Source organism: Ceratocystis lukuohia (assembly GCF_044167205.1).
Source record: "Ceratocystis lukuohia strain C4212 chromosome Unknown Supercontig4_pilon, whole genome shotgun sequence".
Taxonomy (NCBI): domain Eukaryota; kingdom Fungi; phylum Ascomycota; class Sordariomycetes; order Microascales; family Ceratocystidaceae; genus Ceratocystis; species Ceratocystis lukuohia.
In genome coordinates this window covers 1,726,304-1,740,158 of record NW_027263523.1, presented here as the reverse complement: position 1 = coordinate 1,740,158, position 13,855 = coordinate 1,726,304, and the positions used below count along the sequence as shown (strand labels likewise).

At 48.6% G+C, this 13,855-nt stretch overlaps 5 protein-coding genes across 5 annotated transcripts; 2 read left to right on the top strand and 3 right to left on the bottom strand.

The window, feature by feature from the left end:
• Positions 1-2,894: 2,894 nt before the first annotated feature.
• HOO65_040445 (ph domain-containing protein) lies at positions 2,895-6,499 on the top strand (the record flags this gene model as incomplete). The annotated part of the gene is made up of 2 exons (XM_071002516.1): positions 2,895-3,406; positions 3,481-6,499. 2 exons carry the CDS (start codon positions 2,895-2,897, stop codon positions 6,497-6,499), a joined length of 3,531 nt encoding a protein of 1,176 aa, XP_070859288.1.
• Positions 6,500-7,110: 611 nt separating this feature from the next.
• HOO65_040444 (autophagy-like protein 3) lies at positions 7,111-8,322 on the bottom strand (the record flags this gene model as incomplete). Its single annotated transcript, XM_071002874.1, has 3 exons — positions 7,111-7,164; positions 7,225-7,690; positions 7,775-8,322. 3 exons carry the CDS (start codon positions 8,320-8,322, stop codon positions 7,111-7,113), a joined length of 1,068 nt encoding a protein of 355 aa, XP_070859287.1.
• Positions 8,323-9,198: 876 nt separating this feature from the next.
• On the bottom strand, positions 9,199-10,027 carry HOO65_040443 (40S ribosomal protein uS4; the record flags this gene model as incomplete). The annotated part of the gene is made up of 3 exons (XM_071003002.1): positions 9,199-9,604; positions 9,700-9,798; positions 10,020-10,027. 3 exons carry the CDS (start codon positions 10,025-10,027, stop codon positions 9,199-9,201), a joined length of 513 nt encoding a protein of 170 aa, XP_070859286.1.
• A 372-nt stretch (positions 10,028-10,399) lies between these two features.
• On the top strand, positions 10,400-11,338 carry HOO65_040442 (60S ribosomal protein eL21; the record flags this gene model as incomplete). Its single annotated transcript, XM_071002971.1, has 4 exons — positions 10,400-10,435; positions 10,527-10,594; positions 10,721-10,768; positions 11,008-11,338. 4 exons carry the CDS (start codon positions 10,400-10,402, stop codon positions 11,336-11,338), a joined length of 483 nt encoding a protein of 160 aa, XP_070859285.1.
• Positions 11,339-11,858: 520 nt separating this feature from the next.
• HOO65_040441 (Pre-mRNA-splicing factor SLU7) lies at positions 11,859-13,334 on the bottom strand (the record flags this gene model as incomplete). The annotated part of the gene is made up of 1 exon (XM_071000660.1): positions 11,859-13,334. One exon carries the CDS (start codon positions 13,332-13,334, stop codon positions 11,859-11,861), a length of 1,476 nt encoding a protein of 491 aa, XP_070859284.1.
• Between the last annotated feature and the right edge of the window lie 521 nt (positions 13,335-13,855).

Below are 13,855 nucleotides of genomic sequence, written 5' to 3'. Positions count from 1 at the left end.
CTTTTTCAAGGAAGGATGTGACGAGAATGACAAGCAAAGGATGCTAAAAAATTGGAGTCGATATTTGCCAGGGTTGTTATTATCGTGGGATTTTTTGTGGTAAGTAGCAGTAGTACTGGAATTCGCGACTGCGCGTGTGCGAAGGAGGGATGAGCGTAGTGAAGATGGGTGTATCTTGTCGGTATATAAAGAAAAGAGAAAAAGATCACGGTGACAGCGCGAGAGGGGCCCTGATTCTTCGAGGAGAAAGAAAAAAGACTTGTCGTTCTAGAACAAGCACGGCGGCAGCAAATAGAAGAGGTGGTAGGTAGTAATAACTACCGATGCAGTGTGCAGGGTCGTTGTTGCATTCAATGAGGGGAAAGCAAAGAAAAGCTTCGGCCCAACAGCGACCCAAGTGCAGGCGCCACAGGCAAAGATAGGCACACACAATGCCTAGATTAGAGCTCAGGCAGAGAGGTTGAGTTGAAGGTCCTGCCAGCAGCAAGACTTGGGCTGAAATTTGAAAAACAGCTATTAGCAAGCAGGCCAAGTAAAATGAGAACAGGATAAGGTCTGTGGCGGGCACTATTATATATGGGAGCAGCGGTGAGAAGAAGGGCAGGAGTAAGCACGATGAGAAAAGGTGAAGAAAAGAAGAAGAAGAAGACTGCAAGTCACAACGATAACATGTGAAATCGCCCAGACTAGGAAAACAAAGAACTGAGCGAGTTATACTCACAAGAAAACAAAAACAACTTTATGTAGGCAAAGCAAGCAAATACCAAGCAAAAGCCAGGGAATCGGAGGACAGAGGGAACTCCAAAGAAGGAATAGAGCCGAGGGTATAGGCTTCGAGCCTTTAGGCTTAGCAGTAGTATTAGTTGACTGTTTCTCTCTCTTTCTACAGGGAGAGGAGCAACGACTGTCTGGGCCTGAGGACCAAACCTCTGACTTGCCCTTTTGGCCTTGGTTTTGGCCTTGGCCGAATTTTCGGGCTGGCTGTTCGCCAGTCACAGGATAACTGTATTTGCCGTTGATTTGACGGATTTTCCAAATCAAAACAGCAATGAGGAGATAAGATCGGTGACAACGCAGCGAGATAGTGGATGATGCGCTCACTGATTAGGAGCTGGTTGGAAACCTTGTGCAGGAGGAGGAATCAAAAGCCGTGGAGAAAGTTTTCCAGCCTTCTCACTATTATCCGTTTTTCCTCTTGCTCTTTCCCTTTCTCTTCATCTTCTCTTGTTCCTGCCTTACACACTTTCAGCCTCGTTGCGCTCTCCCGTGAATTCGTCATTTCCCTCTTTTGCTAGCTTTCAATTGGCTGGCTAGGAAATGAACAAAGGTCTTAAACTAACTTCTCCAAGTCCTAGTGGGTAGCAGCTGGCAACTAATAGATAGGGCTGGAAACACAGAGGACAAAATCAAATAATAGTGGGTCTTAAATTCAAGCCAAAGCCAACACGGCATACCATGTCTGCTGACCCGACCGCGTCTCAAGGCTCTCTACTTTAACCTCTTGCTCGCTTGTCTGAATCAACATCGGCCCTTTTTTGGTGCTGCTCATGCTTGTCTTGCTTCCTCCCTGCACGCTATCCACCCCTCTATTTACCCTCCCATTTGCGGGAGGCTAGCACTCACTCTGCACTGCCTTTCTCATCGCAGGGCCATTTTAGATATTGTTATGATAATGTTGGACGCATTTTATGTCCCTCTGTTACCAGGTGTCCAATTCACCTACTTTCTTTTGTCACTTCTCCCCTCTCTTCCTCTTCCTATAAACTCAAGTGGACCTCTCGGCTGCAGGCATGACTTGGCAGGCTCGTACTACCTGCTAGATAGTTGCACTTGCATTCCGATGGGAAAGAAGCTCGGACGGACCAGCGGGAGCTTCTTGAGCCATTCCCTAGGCCCCGAATTGCAGCCTTGACTCACGTCGCGCGACTAAGCTCCAAAAGCAAATGTACGCAGACCCATGGCGTCTAGTTGCTAGGGGAGAGGGATTAGGCTGCCTTCTCCCGATAGTGCAACAACAACAACAAGCTGTGTGGCTTATAGAGAAAAGCCTAACCAGGGTTGCTCCAGAACAGACAGTTCCGTGATGTTGAAAAGTGTACAGATGGCTAAAGAACAAGTGCACACACATGGTACTTATATATAGATCGTCGTTTGCTACTTTGCACGACATGCAAGCCGAGTATCATTGTCCTCTCCTCTTGCTCTTCTCCACTCTCTACCTCCGATCTCTCATGGCTAAACATCTGATAGCTTGACAAGTACTATCAAACATCGTAACGGGAACTTCAGACATGTGAAAAGAGTAGTCCGTGTATACAGAAACCTCCGCCACTAGATACTAGGGTTATCTTATCGCAAAGAGCAAACCACCCCTTAACCCTAAACACAAGAACCCTGGAAGCTGGAAAGAATACTTGGAACGATTTGAGAAATGAAGCTTTGGGTGAGGTATCTGGATGCCGATTATTTCATCTGTGAGAGGGTGCTACACTTGTGTTTATATCCCCCATCTCCTCAGCTATTTTTCTTGTCTTTCGTTCTCACTCTATCTCTAGTTTGTTAAAAACCACCGTTGCTGCTGCCGCTGTTTCTGACTGTTTTTTCATGCTTTGCATTTTCGCTTGGAGTCTTGCAAATGTGCTACACCAAAAACGGTGCTCTCTAATGAAGCACTGACTAACTGGCCGATTGAGTGTGAGTGACTTGATTGCTGTTATTTTCATCCTTGTCGACGCCCCTGAAATCAGACAGAGTAAGCCAGACAAGCAACTGGACAAGGGCAGGCCTTGGAAACATTGGCCTGCGGATTCAGTGGTGCTGGAGAACTCTTTTTCTTTTCTTTTTTCTTCACTCTCTATATCCATTGTTGCACACCTTCGACGCTTCCTCCCAATATGCCTTGGGCGAGCTTCCTCTTTGCCTATGTGCTCGGCGGCTTGACCCTACTTCCCCTCGTCCTGCTCGCTGGGCTGCTGCACGCTCACTTGACCCTTCCTTACTACGAAACGGGCCGTCCGGATGGTGGCAATTCCGATGTTGACACCGATGACGATTTGATACAACCCGGGGATGACGTCAGTCTTCTCCAGACCGAAAAAAGGGCCCATGAAGCCGCCGCTGCTGCTGCCTCCGGGCCAGCTTCTTCAGCGCGCCGCACCAACGAAGATGACATGGCCTCCGGCTACTTCGCTGTATGTCGTGAATACACCCCCATGGGAATCAACGCGAAGCCTATCGAGCGCACCACACCCGCTGGCTCGACTACAGTTGCTGCTCCCAGCCAAAGTGTCTACCAGACCATGTATAAGAGCCTTTTTGAGCGCAAGACCACGCCCAAGGAATCTGACTCGGGGACGTCGAGCTCATGGTCAAGAAAAACCGGAAATATATTCTTCATTGTTCTACGGTGCGATAAATCACATGTCGAAAGACAAGCAACTGTCCAATTGCTGCAATAACTAACCTTCCTTCTTTTATTAGCCACGGCCATCTCATGCTATTCGATGACGAGGAACAGCTTGAAGTCCGGCATGTAATTTCTCTTGCCCACCACGAAATTTCCATCTATTCAGGCGGTGGAGTTACACCGGAAGGCGAGCTTTATATAAAGAAGAACGCTATTTGCCTGTCTCGACGCAAGGACAGCGCAGACCTCGTGGCGGCTGACGCCCAACCTACAAAGCCCTTTTATCTATTTTCAGAAAACTGCAGTGCAAAAGAGGACTTTTACTTTTCCCTGCTCCGCAACCAGGAGCACACGTTTAGAGATGCTTCAAAAGATATGCCACCACCCCCACAGCAATTCGAGGTCAAGGATGTAATATCACTAGTCCAGAAGCTTCATTCTTCTGAAGATCATCTGCAGACACGCTGGCTCAATGCCTTCCTGGGCCGCATATTTCTTGGCATCTATAAAACGGAAGATATACAGGACTATATACGGGGTCTTCTTATGAAGAAGATCTCACGTGTTAAAGTCCCATCCTTCCTGACTAACATTGCTATCCGCAAAATTGATACAGGCCAAGGGCCTCCTTTTATCACAAACCCGAAGCTGCGTGAGATGACAGTTGACGGGGAGTTTTTAGCGGAAACCGACATTAAATACACTGGGAACTTTCGAATGGAAGTTGCAGCCACAGCTCGACTTGATCTAGGAGCTCGCTTCAAGGCTCGTGAGGTCGATCTTATGCTCTCTGTGACGGTAAAGCGCATTGAAGGACACATGCTTCTCCGAGTCAAGCCCCCACCAAGCAACCGCCTATGGTTCTCATTTGCACAGCTGCCCAAGATGGAAATGGTTGTAGAGCCCATTGTTAGCTCGCGTCAAATCACATATACAGTGATTTTGCGGCAGATTGAAAACCGCATCAAAGAGGTTGTGGCTGAGTCTTTAGTCCAGCCTTTCTGGGATGATGTGCCATTCTTTCGTACCGAAGACAAGAAATGGCGCGGCGGCGTATTTGAAGGCAATGAGTTTGTGGCTGCTGGCGGTACAGATACCCAAGAAACTGATATTAAGATGGACGCTAAGGTTGATGTCAAGGCCGACACAGAGGATGACACGCCTTTGCCTGATATTGCACTAAAGACCGAAGTGATCCCGACTATGGAGAAAAGTCACAGCTTTTCCAACTCTGAAAATACAACCATGCACAAGCGGAAAGCTTGGACTGAGACCGGAGCGGATGGCAACGGCTTGGAGACTGCAGCTTCATCTTCTGTGGATTTTAAGCAGACCGCTAATTCCCTTTCAATCTCTCCTCAAGCTAGCAATGAGAATCTTGCTGCGGCTTTGCAAACACCTCCTAAGCCATCGATACCTCATAAGATATTGTCGACTCAGACACCCCCATCTTATAAGTCTCCCGCGGATAGGACCCAACAACATCTCGAATCTCAGCAAAATACACCCAGTCGCCCATCACAGGTCGTGGAGTTCTCCCAGAGCTCCTCTAACCAATCCCCTGCCCAGTCCAAGAGCCTTGCAACACCGGCGAAAAATGATAATTCAGAGGCCCTTTCTGATACTGAAGTTGATCGGGCCTCTCCAACTAGGTTCAACCTTTCTGCAAACTCCGCACTAGCTACAAAGGCGGCAGTTTCATCCAAGATGACGCCACCTGTTTTTCCAGAAGAAATCGAGCTAGAGACTGAACCCACTCCATACGGCGGCCGTAGAGGAACCGTCTCATCGATGGATTCTGACGGGAATAGCTCCACGTCTGGCCTTAAGCTTGGAAGGGCAAACACCGTTAACTCTGTAAAGTCTCAGGCAGGGTCGTTCTTAAGCAAGACAGCGGCGTTCCTCGCAAACAGCTCTGGCAGCAGCATCAGTTCTGCAAATGGGAATAATGTACGAAATAGTCGCAGTAATTCGGCCCATGATAATTACAGCCGCAATAATAACAGCAGCGCGAGCCTAGAAAGCACGCCCGCTGGTGTTAGTAATGATGGCAATGACAACGAAAACAGCGGCGTTGATAGCAATATCGGCAATGGCGCTACCCCTGTCTCAGCTGTGCCTTTTCGTGCTTCACGCCCTGACTCACGCTACTCGTACAACGGGAAGACTGGTAGTATATCGGAGCTCCCCGAGGCTTCTTTGCCTTCTACTAGTTTTCTTGATCGCGAAAGTTCCCCAACACCTAATATCACTAAACGCAACACCCTCGCCGCTATGAGCTCTGCTGCTGCATATGCCCGAAACTGGGGCATAAATGCTCTTGCTCGGAGAAAAGAGTCTAATTCATCAACTACTGCTACTGCTGCTTCTGATTCTCCAGCTATTGATCTGTCACAGCCCATGGGTCGAGGTCAACCACTTCCTCCTATTGGAACACCACTTCCGCCACCGGAGAAAGGCAACAGGGTGACTTCGCTGCCTGTCATGAAGCGGAATTCTTTGGCTACCCCGCTGTCGACTCCTGCCATTTCACAGTCCACACCTTCGACTGGAACTATCACAGCCCAGTCTTCATTGCCTGCTTCTACTACCATAAGCACCCAAAGCCCAGTTTCGCGCATTCCATCTCCGCTTCCCCTGCGTCGCAGCCCGAGTACTGCTAGTGTCAGTTCTATCTCGGTTGCTGCCTCTCTCAGCCGTGCCTCCTCACGCCAGTCCCTGCGCCAAGCCTCGCCCATCCAGCGCAAAGCAATTGAGCAAGGTAGTCTCCTGCCCACCGGAGATCCTAGTCTGCTGGTTGTCGCCGCGCCAGACGACTTTTCCGAGCCTGGGACTCCGCGTGAGGACGAAGCTAGCCGCGATGATGAGTGGACGGGTACGGGTACTGGAGGTGGAGGTGGAGGTGGATTCTCACCAGTCGTCCGCTCAGTGAGTCGCCGCAGTTATCGCCGCAGCTCTTACGGAGTGTTCCAGCCACCTGGGTCAGCATCGAGCTCGTCTTCAGCTTTGGGTTTGAAGAGGTCAGCCTCAAGGCTTTCTAACGGACAGCGTGATGATGACTATGCGGCCTCGTGGTTAGACGACAAGAGCTGACGGTGGGTATGATGATGCAACGTGTGTTTTTGTCCTTGTTTCTGTAAGTTTTGTTGTTTCGATGTATCAAGTATTACTCTTCGGCCATGTTTCCTTTGTTATCTTGCCATTTTTTATCTTGCCCTGTTGTGTGTTGTACTTTCTAGCCCATCGCGACCTGCCTCATTCCAGTCGCCCCCTCAGCCACGTAGCGCTCGTGTTTCCTTTTGTTCCTATCATTCTTACTCATTACTATTCACATATCGTAGTTAGCCTATATATTGCACCATCGTAATTAAATTATACAATAGTTGGCATTTATTTATGGCAGTAGTAAGTAGCTTCAGAGGCCCGTGTTTTAAATGCATCTGAGATTCCTTAGAAAAGAGAGGAGGTGTAGTCTTGCTGTTACGTGAACTAAATTCTCAAATCACATGTATTAATGACACTTCAACTATTTAGTATTGGTTAAGGCCGTTGGTTAGTTAAGCATGAGAAAATTAGAAGAGTCATGAGATAGTATTATAGCTTCGTAGGGGAACAGTAAGAAAGAAGATGTCATGTAGCAAAATAAAAACAAAGGGCTAATAGAAGTTGCGTCTCGTTGCCCTCAAAAAGCACTCACTCACCACTCAAATCGTCATCGTGAAATCATGTTCAATACCAGGCGTCACACTAGCCATAAACTGTAGAGCGTAAAAGTTAGAAGATAGACATGCTGTGAACTTGTAGTTGTAGGGGCTCACCTTAAGGAAAACAACCAGATACTGATCAACACGAATAGCAACCTCGTCTTGTACCTCACTCTCCTTGACTTCCTCCCATTCATCACCATCCTTATCCTTATCCTTAACATCCAGTCCTGCAACGCCACTAGCCAAGGCCTCAGCAGACTCAGTATCAACAGTGCTCAGTTCACGTGCACGCTGCAGCTTTTCGCGGCGTAGGCGCAGAGCGGCATCGGCACGATCGAGCATCGATTTCATGACGCTGGCGTGCTTACACGGGTGCACGCTAGCCATTTTGATGTTGTTGGCGAAGAACGGAAAGTCTTCCAGCGTTACGGTCTTGTCTTTGTAATCGCCGACAATATCGTCCATCATCGACTGCGGTGGAAGTGGTTGTCCAGAGGAGAGGTAGCCGGAGAGATACATGCGTGGTGTGCGGTAGAAGGGAGAGTACATGATGTACAGATTGTAGGTGCGGCGACCGCTGTTACAAGGAAAGATAGAGAATTAAGCATAGGTTAGCGAAAATTAACAGAAGCTACAGCAGAAGAAATGCCGCTTTACTCACCTCGACTTGCCATCAGCCTGGTCGTCTTTGATGATTGCGTCTTCGTCCTCCTCGTCCTCCATGTCTGGGATATCATCATCGTCCTCCACCACCTCGCGATCTCCAACATTTCCTAAGTCATCTACTGTGCGGATTTCCTTGACCTTGAGTGGCTGTGAGCTTATCATGCCGCCCGTGCGCAACCAGCCCTCATCGTCGTCGCCTGCACCAGCTGCACCAGTTGCACCTAGTCCACGGCCAAAGTCTTCTCCATCCTTAATCAGCGCTTCTTCGTGGCCCGCATCACCAGCAAAATCTTCATTGAGTCGCCGGTGGCACGGCACATTGCGTGTCACAAGAAACTGCTTATCGGCGGGCAGGAAACTGACACGTCGAGAAGGATCGTCGGCCTGACCCCACGACCAGGTCGGGAATTTGTATACGAGGTAATCGCCAGCTTGTAGAAACTCTTCGGGGGTGATCTGGCCAGTGTTGCGGAAGGTTGAAGTGTGTGAGACTGGCGTGTACCGGTCGCGCAGCGTATTGACTGTCGAGTAAAGATAGTTCATTGTTGCGGTATTGACCGAGACGGGGTTTTATAGGATGCTGTGATAGTTATTGCAAGATAAGTGTGGAAAGGCGCAGCAGCGTATGAGTCGTAGCTTATTTGTAGTTGTAGTTTGTTATTGTGAGAAAGAAAATTAGTGTTTATTTAAATAGTTCAAAGCCTTCTTTCATCAGGTTGTTGACGATTAGCAATACGTTCTTGACGTTGAGCTATGGTGGGGTCGTGTTTCTGAAGTGATGATCACATTATTGTTATCTTGTAGTGCATGTTAGTCCTGTTGAGCGTTTCACTTAGACTTGTTAACAGGAACAACCTTGTTTCAAATAAGGGTCACAACAACTAACCCTAAATAATACTATTGGTATCTGTGCGACATTAGGTTTGAAAAACGAGGCTTCGATTCTCTAACTTCCGCTCCTAGCCCTATAGATTCATATCTGTGCCCCAAAAAAAAACGATGTTGTCCTCTGAATAGCCATGCGAATCATTTATCACGATAGAGCACTACAAGAACCATAAAACACCCACAATTAATCTGTATACTCAAAAGTTTGCCTTCAAGGCCTGTTCTATTTTTCATTTTTTTTCATTCGCGGGTCCTCTTAATTGTCAGTATGTTCCGTTCATGGACACATCAACAGGTCACCTTCACGGGTACGAGTTGAGCAGTCTTCAAAAGACAGCCAGCTAGGCTGTTGTTGATCCCTAAAAACAGCAAACCAATCCCATTTTGTCCCATCTAACGCCTCATGCTAAAATGCGTACGCTGAGCGGCGACGCGCGATGTCCATAACCTAGCTGTAGCAGTTTTGCACCCAAAAACAGAACCCTGAATAACTTAGAGAATGCAAGTGTTGGCCATAAGAAAGTGAGTTGTTTACTCGTCATCCTCGGCGTCCTCATCACCCTTCTCGGCGGCCTTGGCCTTCTTTCTCCGCACACGACCGGGACGGCCGGAGCCGAAGGGAGAGGACAGAGAGAAGTCAATGTGCTTCTGAGAGTCCAGACGGACGATGAAGGAGGGGACGTTGACAATCTGCTTGCCGACGCGGATGTGGCGCTGGCGGATCAGAACACGGGCGTGGTGGATAGACTTGGCAAGGCCTAGCTTGTACACGCAGGTCTGCAGACGGCGCTCAAGGAAATCCTCGACCTTCAGGGCCAGGACGTAATCGAGCTTCATGCGGGACTCATCAAGAACACCGACACGCACCAGACGGCGAATCAGAGCGTTACCCTCGAAGAGGCGCTTGGGGTCCTTCTCATCCAGGGTCAGCAGCTCACTGGGGAAATTTTGTTAGTAACCTGAGTCTAAATGGTGCTTTGTTCCTAATATGCCTTCGAACTTGAGTCTTTGGGTTGGGCGTTCATCACATACCGAGCAGCACGACGAATCTTGGACAGAGTCAGCTGGACACGCCAGACCTCACGCTTGTTGCGCAGACCGTACTCGCCGACGAGCTTCAGCTCAGAGTCCCTATATGTCGTGAAAAAAATCGATGTCAGTTTCCTATCACAATCGACTTAAAGAGAGTCTAGCTCTCGTTTAGTGGCCGGTGATTACTGACAGGCGGGCAGCCTCGAAGGGGCGGCGAGGAGTTCTCGAAGTCTTAGAGTAGCACAGACTACATGGCAATATGATGTTAGCAAACGGTGCGAAGACTGCAAATGACTTATTCAATTGGTGATAGTACTCACGGGGCCATTTTTGCGGTATGAGTTGACGATTCTGGGAAGTGAGAAGGTCAAAGTTTCAACAAGTCTAACTTTCGGGGGACAATATTATCAGAAGAGCATACGGAAGTGGGTCTTTCTGGCATTGAGTCCCGAAGTTTACCCCGAGTAAAAACTTTTGTGTGTGGGCAAAGCCCTGATCAAGAAGACCTAAATAGGCCATTTTGTATGGTGAATGCCTGCAAAAACTACAGCTGACTCAGCAATAGACCCCACCACACGGAACAGGATTGTGCCCAATTTTCAACTGGGACCATTTGCTCTTGACAGTCTATCTTGAGAAATCTTGAAAGTGAAGAACGAAATTATCACCATCTTCTCAACCATACCAAAATACCGTCAAAATGGGTAAATCCGCTGGTCTCCGCTCGGGCACTCGCGTAAGTCTCGCCCCTATCTTATTCCAAAATTTATTCTCGACATTGCCATTATTGGTATCGTTAAGATGTCCTTTACTGACTATCCGAACAGTATGCCTTCTCGCGCAACTTCCGCCAGAAGGGCATGATCGCCCTGTCCACCTACCTTCGCGAGTACAGGTTCGTTAGCACCCAGTTAATTCGAATCGATTTATACCGACGACAAAATATACAATATATGATTTATTTTCAATCGACAAGTTAAACGACGAGAGAACGAAATGTTGACATATTGGTGTAATACAGAGTTGGTGACATCGTTGACATCAAGACCAACGGTGCTGTCCAGAAGGGGTAAGGAAACATGACTTTCTTTCTCACTCAAGACCTTGGATTGTATCTCAGGCGCTTCCATTTCTCAATCGCTTTAGGGAACTTGACCCGAAACGAATCAGTTCATGTGAAGACCCACCATTTTGGCGACATGGCAAACGACATTCACAACCAAAGTGTACTTGAGAGATGGAAGAGACTGGGAAGATCATATGAGGCAGTGTGATCAAATAACCGAATGCTGACATTTTACCCTATAGTATGCCCTACAAGGTCTACCACGGCAAGACTGGCGTTGTCTACAACGTCACCAAGTCCGCTGTTGGTATCATCATCTACAAGAAGGTTGGCTACCGCTACCTGGAGAAGCGTATCAACGTTCGGATCGAGCACGTTTCACCCTCGCGCTCGCGTGACGACTTCCTGCGCAGAGTCAAGGAGAACGCCGAGAAGAAGAAGATTGCCAAGGCCGAGGGCACCCCCGTTCAGCTGAAGCGGCAACCGGCTGCTCCCCGCGACGCGCGGACAATCTCTTTCGCAGAGAACGCCCCCCAGACCGTCACTCCCGTTCCCTACGAGACCACGATCTAAAAGGAGAATATCAGGAAGAATTGAAGACCAAAAAAAAATGCCAAACTCTTTCTCTCTCTTTTTAATGTTACTCGAGCCGTCCAAGTTTTTTCCCTTTTGACCACTTGTCTCATTGTTTCGTTTTTTGTTTTGCAAAATATTGAGGGGTATCAAATATTCACCTGTGACCCTTAGAATCTCATGGTGATATGAGACTGAACCGGTTGAACCGGTTAACATCGTTTAAGGAAGGGCAGTACAGAGTCTGGGTGTGCTTCAACCTTTGCATGAATGTCGTAGTTTTGCATCCGTGAGTATGTTTTGTCTGTCTGTTTTTAGTACTACATATTCCAGATACTGTTGGAATCAATCACGCAATGAGGCATGTGAGACTTGGTTAGGTTATTTGCCTAAGAAGAAATGGCATCTGTTAAGTAGTTTAAGACGGGTATTAGGGCTATAGTCGTATCTAGCTTTGATGAGCAAAACAAAGCTTAGCCATGAATGACGTTTACTGTTAATGACGTTTACTGTTGCAGCATTATACCAGACCGTCTTTCCCTAAAAGTTGAGCCATGGGATCCTCCGCCGCTGTTTTTCGTCTCCGATATTCTTCGAGTTCCTTCTCTGTGACGCCATTCATCATATCTGCCGCTGTCCGCTTCTTGGCTCTGCGCTTCTCAGCCGGCGGCTCAGCCTCGCCTTGAGTCTCTCCTTCAGTCTCCGCCTTGGCCTCAGGCTTTTCGGCATCGTCCACAGCAGCGGCAGCTGAGGAATTTTCAATCATGGCGATACCATTTCTCTGTTTTTCCGAGTTTTCCCAGGCTCGCTTGCCATCTTCGCCTGTGCAATAGCTGTTCATGACAAAGGAATGGCAGCAGGCATAGCCCCATTTGAAATTTGCCCACCATGAGCCAAATACAGAGGTGTGGTTGTTAGGAAACACGTCTTCGGTATAGCGTGACTTGACGATTTTCTTGGGTGCACCCTTCACTAGACCCAGCTCGTCATACTCTACAAACGCTTCGTTTTCTGTGACCGCCATAGCTCGCAGGGCAGCAGTAGTTGCTCCCTCGCCACTATTATTAGCCTCTAGCGATACACCGTACTTGTCCTGAAGTAGCTTGGACTTTTCGGCCTTTCTCCGCTCCTCTGCTTCGCGAATAAGTTTGCGTTGGTATTCACCCGATGTGGGGTTGGCTTGTAGATGTTGCGAAGTGTTGCCAAAAGCCTCTTGCTGCTCCCAAGCATATCTTTGCGCCTGCTCAAACTGCACTGCATCACCCGTAGATCGCATGTAGCCTTGTTCAGCAAAAGTCTCGGCGGCTTTATCTGCCGTAGCGCCAGCATCAACAAGTGTGCGTCGTTTGGGGTCATACTTGGCGCTGTCGAGATCGAGATTGAGAAGATACTTTGCAGTATCTTCACGGATACGTAGTTGGCGGGTCGAGGTGGCTTGGTGCTTGCTCATATCATTCTGCTCGGCATACTTGTCGCCCGCATCAAGAGCATCGTCGCCGCCAGCGGCAGCATCGGGATCATTAGCATGTGCAGCGCGCTGCACTTCGCGACGCAATTCCTCCATCTTGTTATGTTCATCGACAACAGCACGGAAGTCCTTGGCATCAAAGCCGTTCCAGCGGTCACGCTTGGCATCCCAGCCTAGTTTGACGTCATGTAGCCCCTCGTCGGCCTGAATATCACGGCCGGTCCATTTTGCGCCGCGGGCACGTGGTCGGCTAAGGCAGTCTTTGACTTTGTGGGTCATGGCACCGCAATTCTCACAAGCGCCCTTGCGGTATTTGGTAGCGGCCGGCGCGGCCTTTTTGCCGCGGTCGTACCATTTTGTTTCTTCGTCTTTTTTTTGTAAACGCTGATGGTCTAAATAGTCGGCGCTGGTATCGTTTGCGTAGAAGGGCCTTTTACTGATGAAGGCGGGAATGTAAATATTTTCTTCCTTGGCGGCAGTGGAAAATTTATCGCCACGTTTCGTTTCGGGGTCTGGTGATGATGCCATGGTGTATTGATTTGACTTGTCTGGACTTATGAAAGTAAAGGGCGGTTTAAATTAACGAGAGACAGAACGATGATGCAGGAAGTCTCCAGCAAAGGCCTCTACAGTACATTCTGCAGTCTACCTCGCCTGCATGAGATCAAAAATAATGCCACAGCCAGCCATTGACAAATTGGCTGTGGCGCTATCCACTCCAACGCCACACCAACTATATCGGCTAATAACCGGGTATATGTACAACCTCAGTTCAACCTCACCTGTTGTGCTAGACATCATCACCACCCACTCAACTCACCACTTACTACCCACCAGCCACTGTTCACCAGCCACAAGGACACAAACCAAGTCTCGGAAAGCGACCACTAGATTTAGACTCAGAGGCAACAGGCAGAGCTAGTATGACAAAGACTAATGCAACCCGACACCAATGGTGTAGGGTCACTGAAGAAGGCCTGAAAGTCGGCTATGAAAACGGGCCGCAAAAACACGGATGGCAGCGTGTCCGTTGCTATAGTCTATCATGC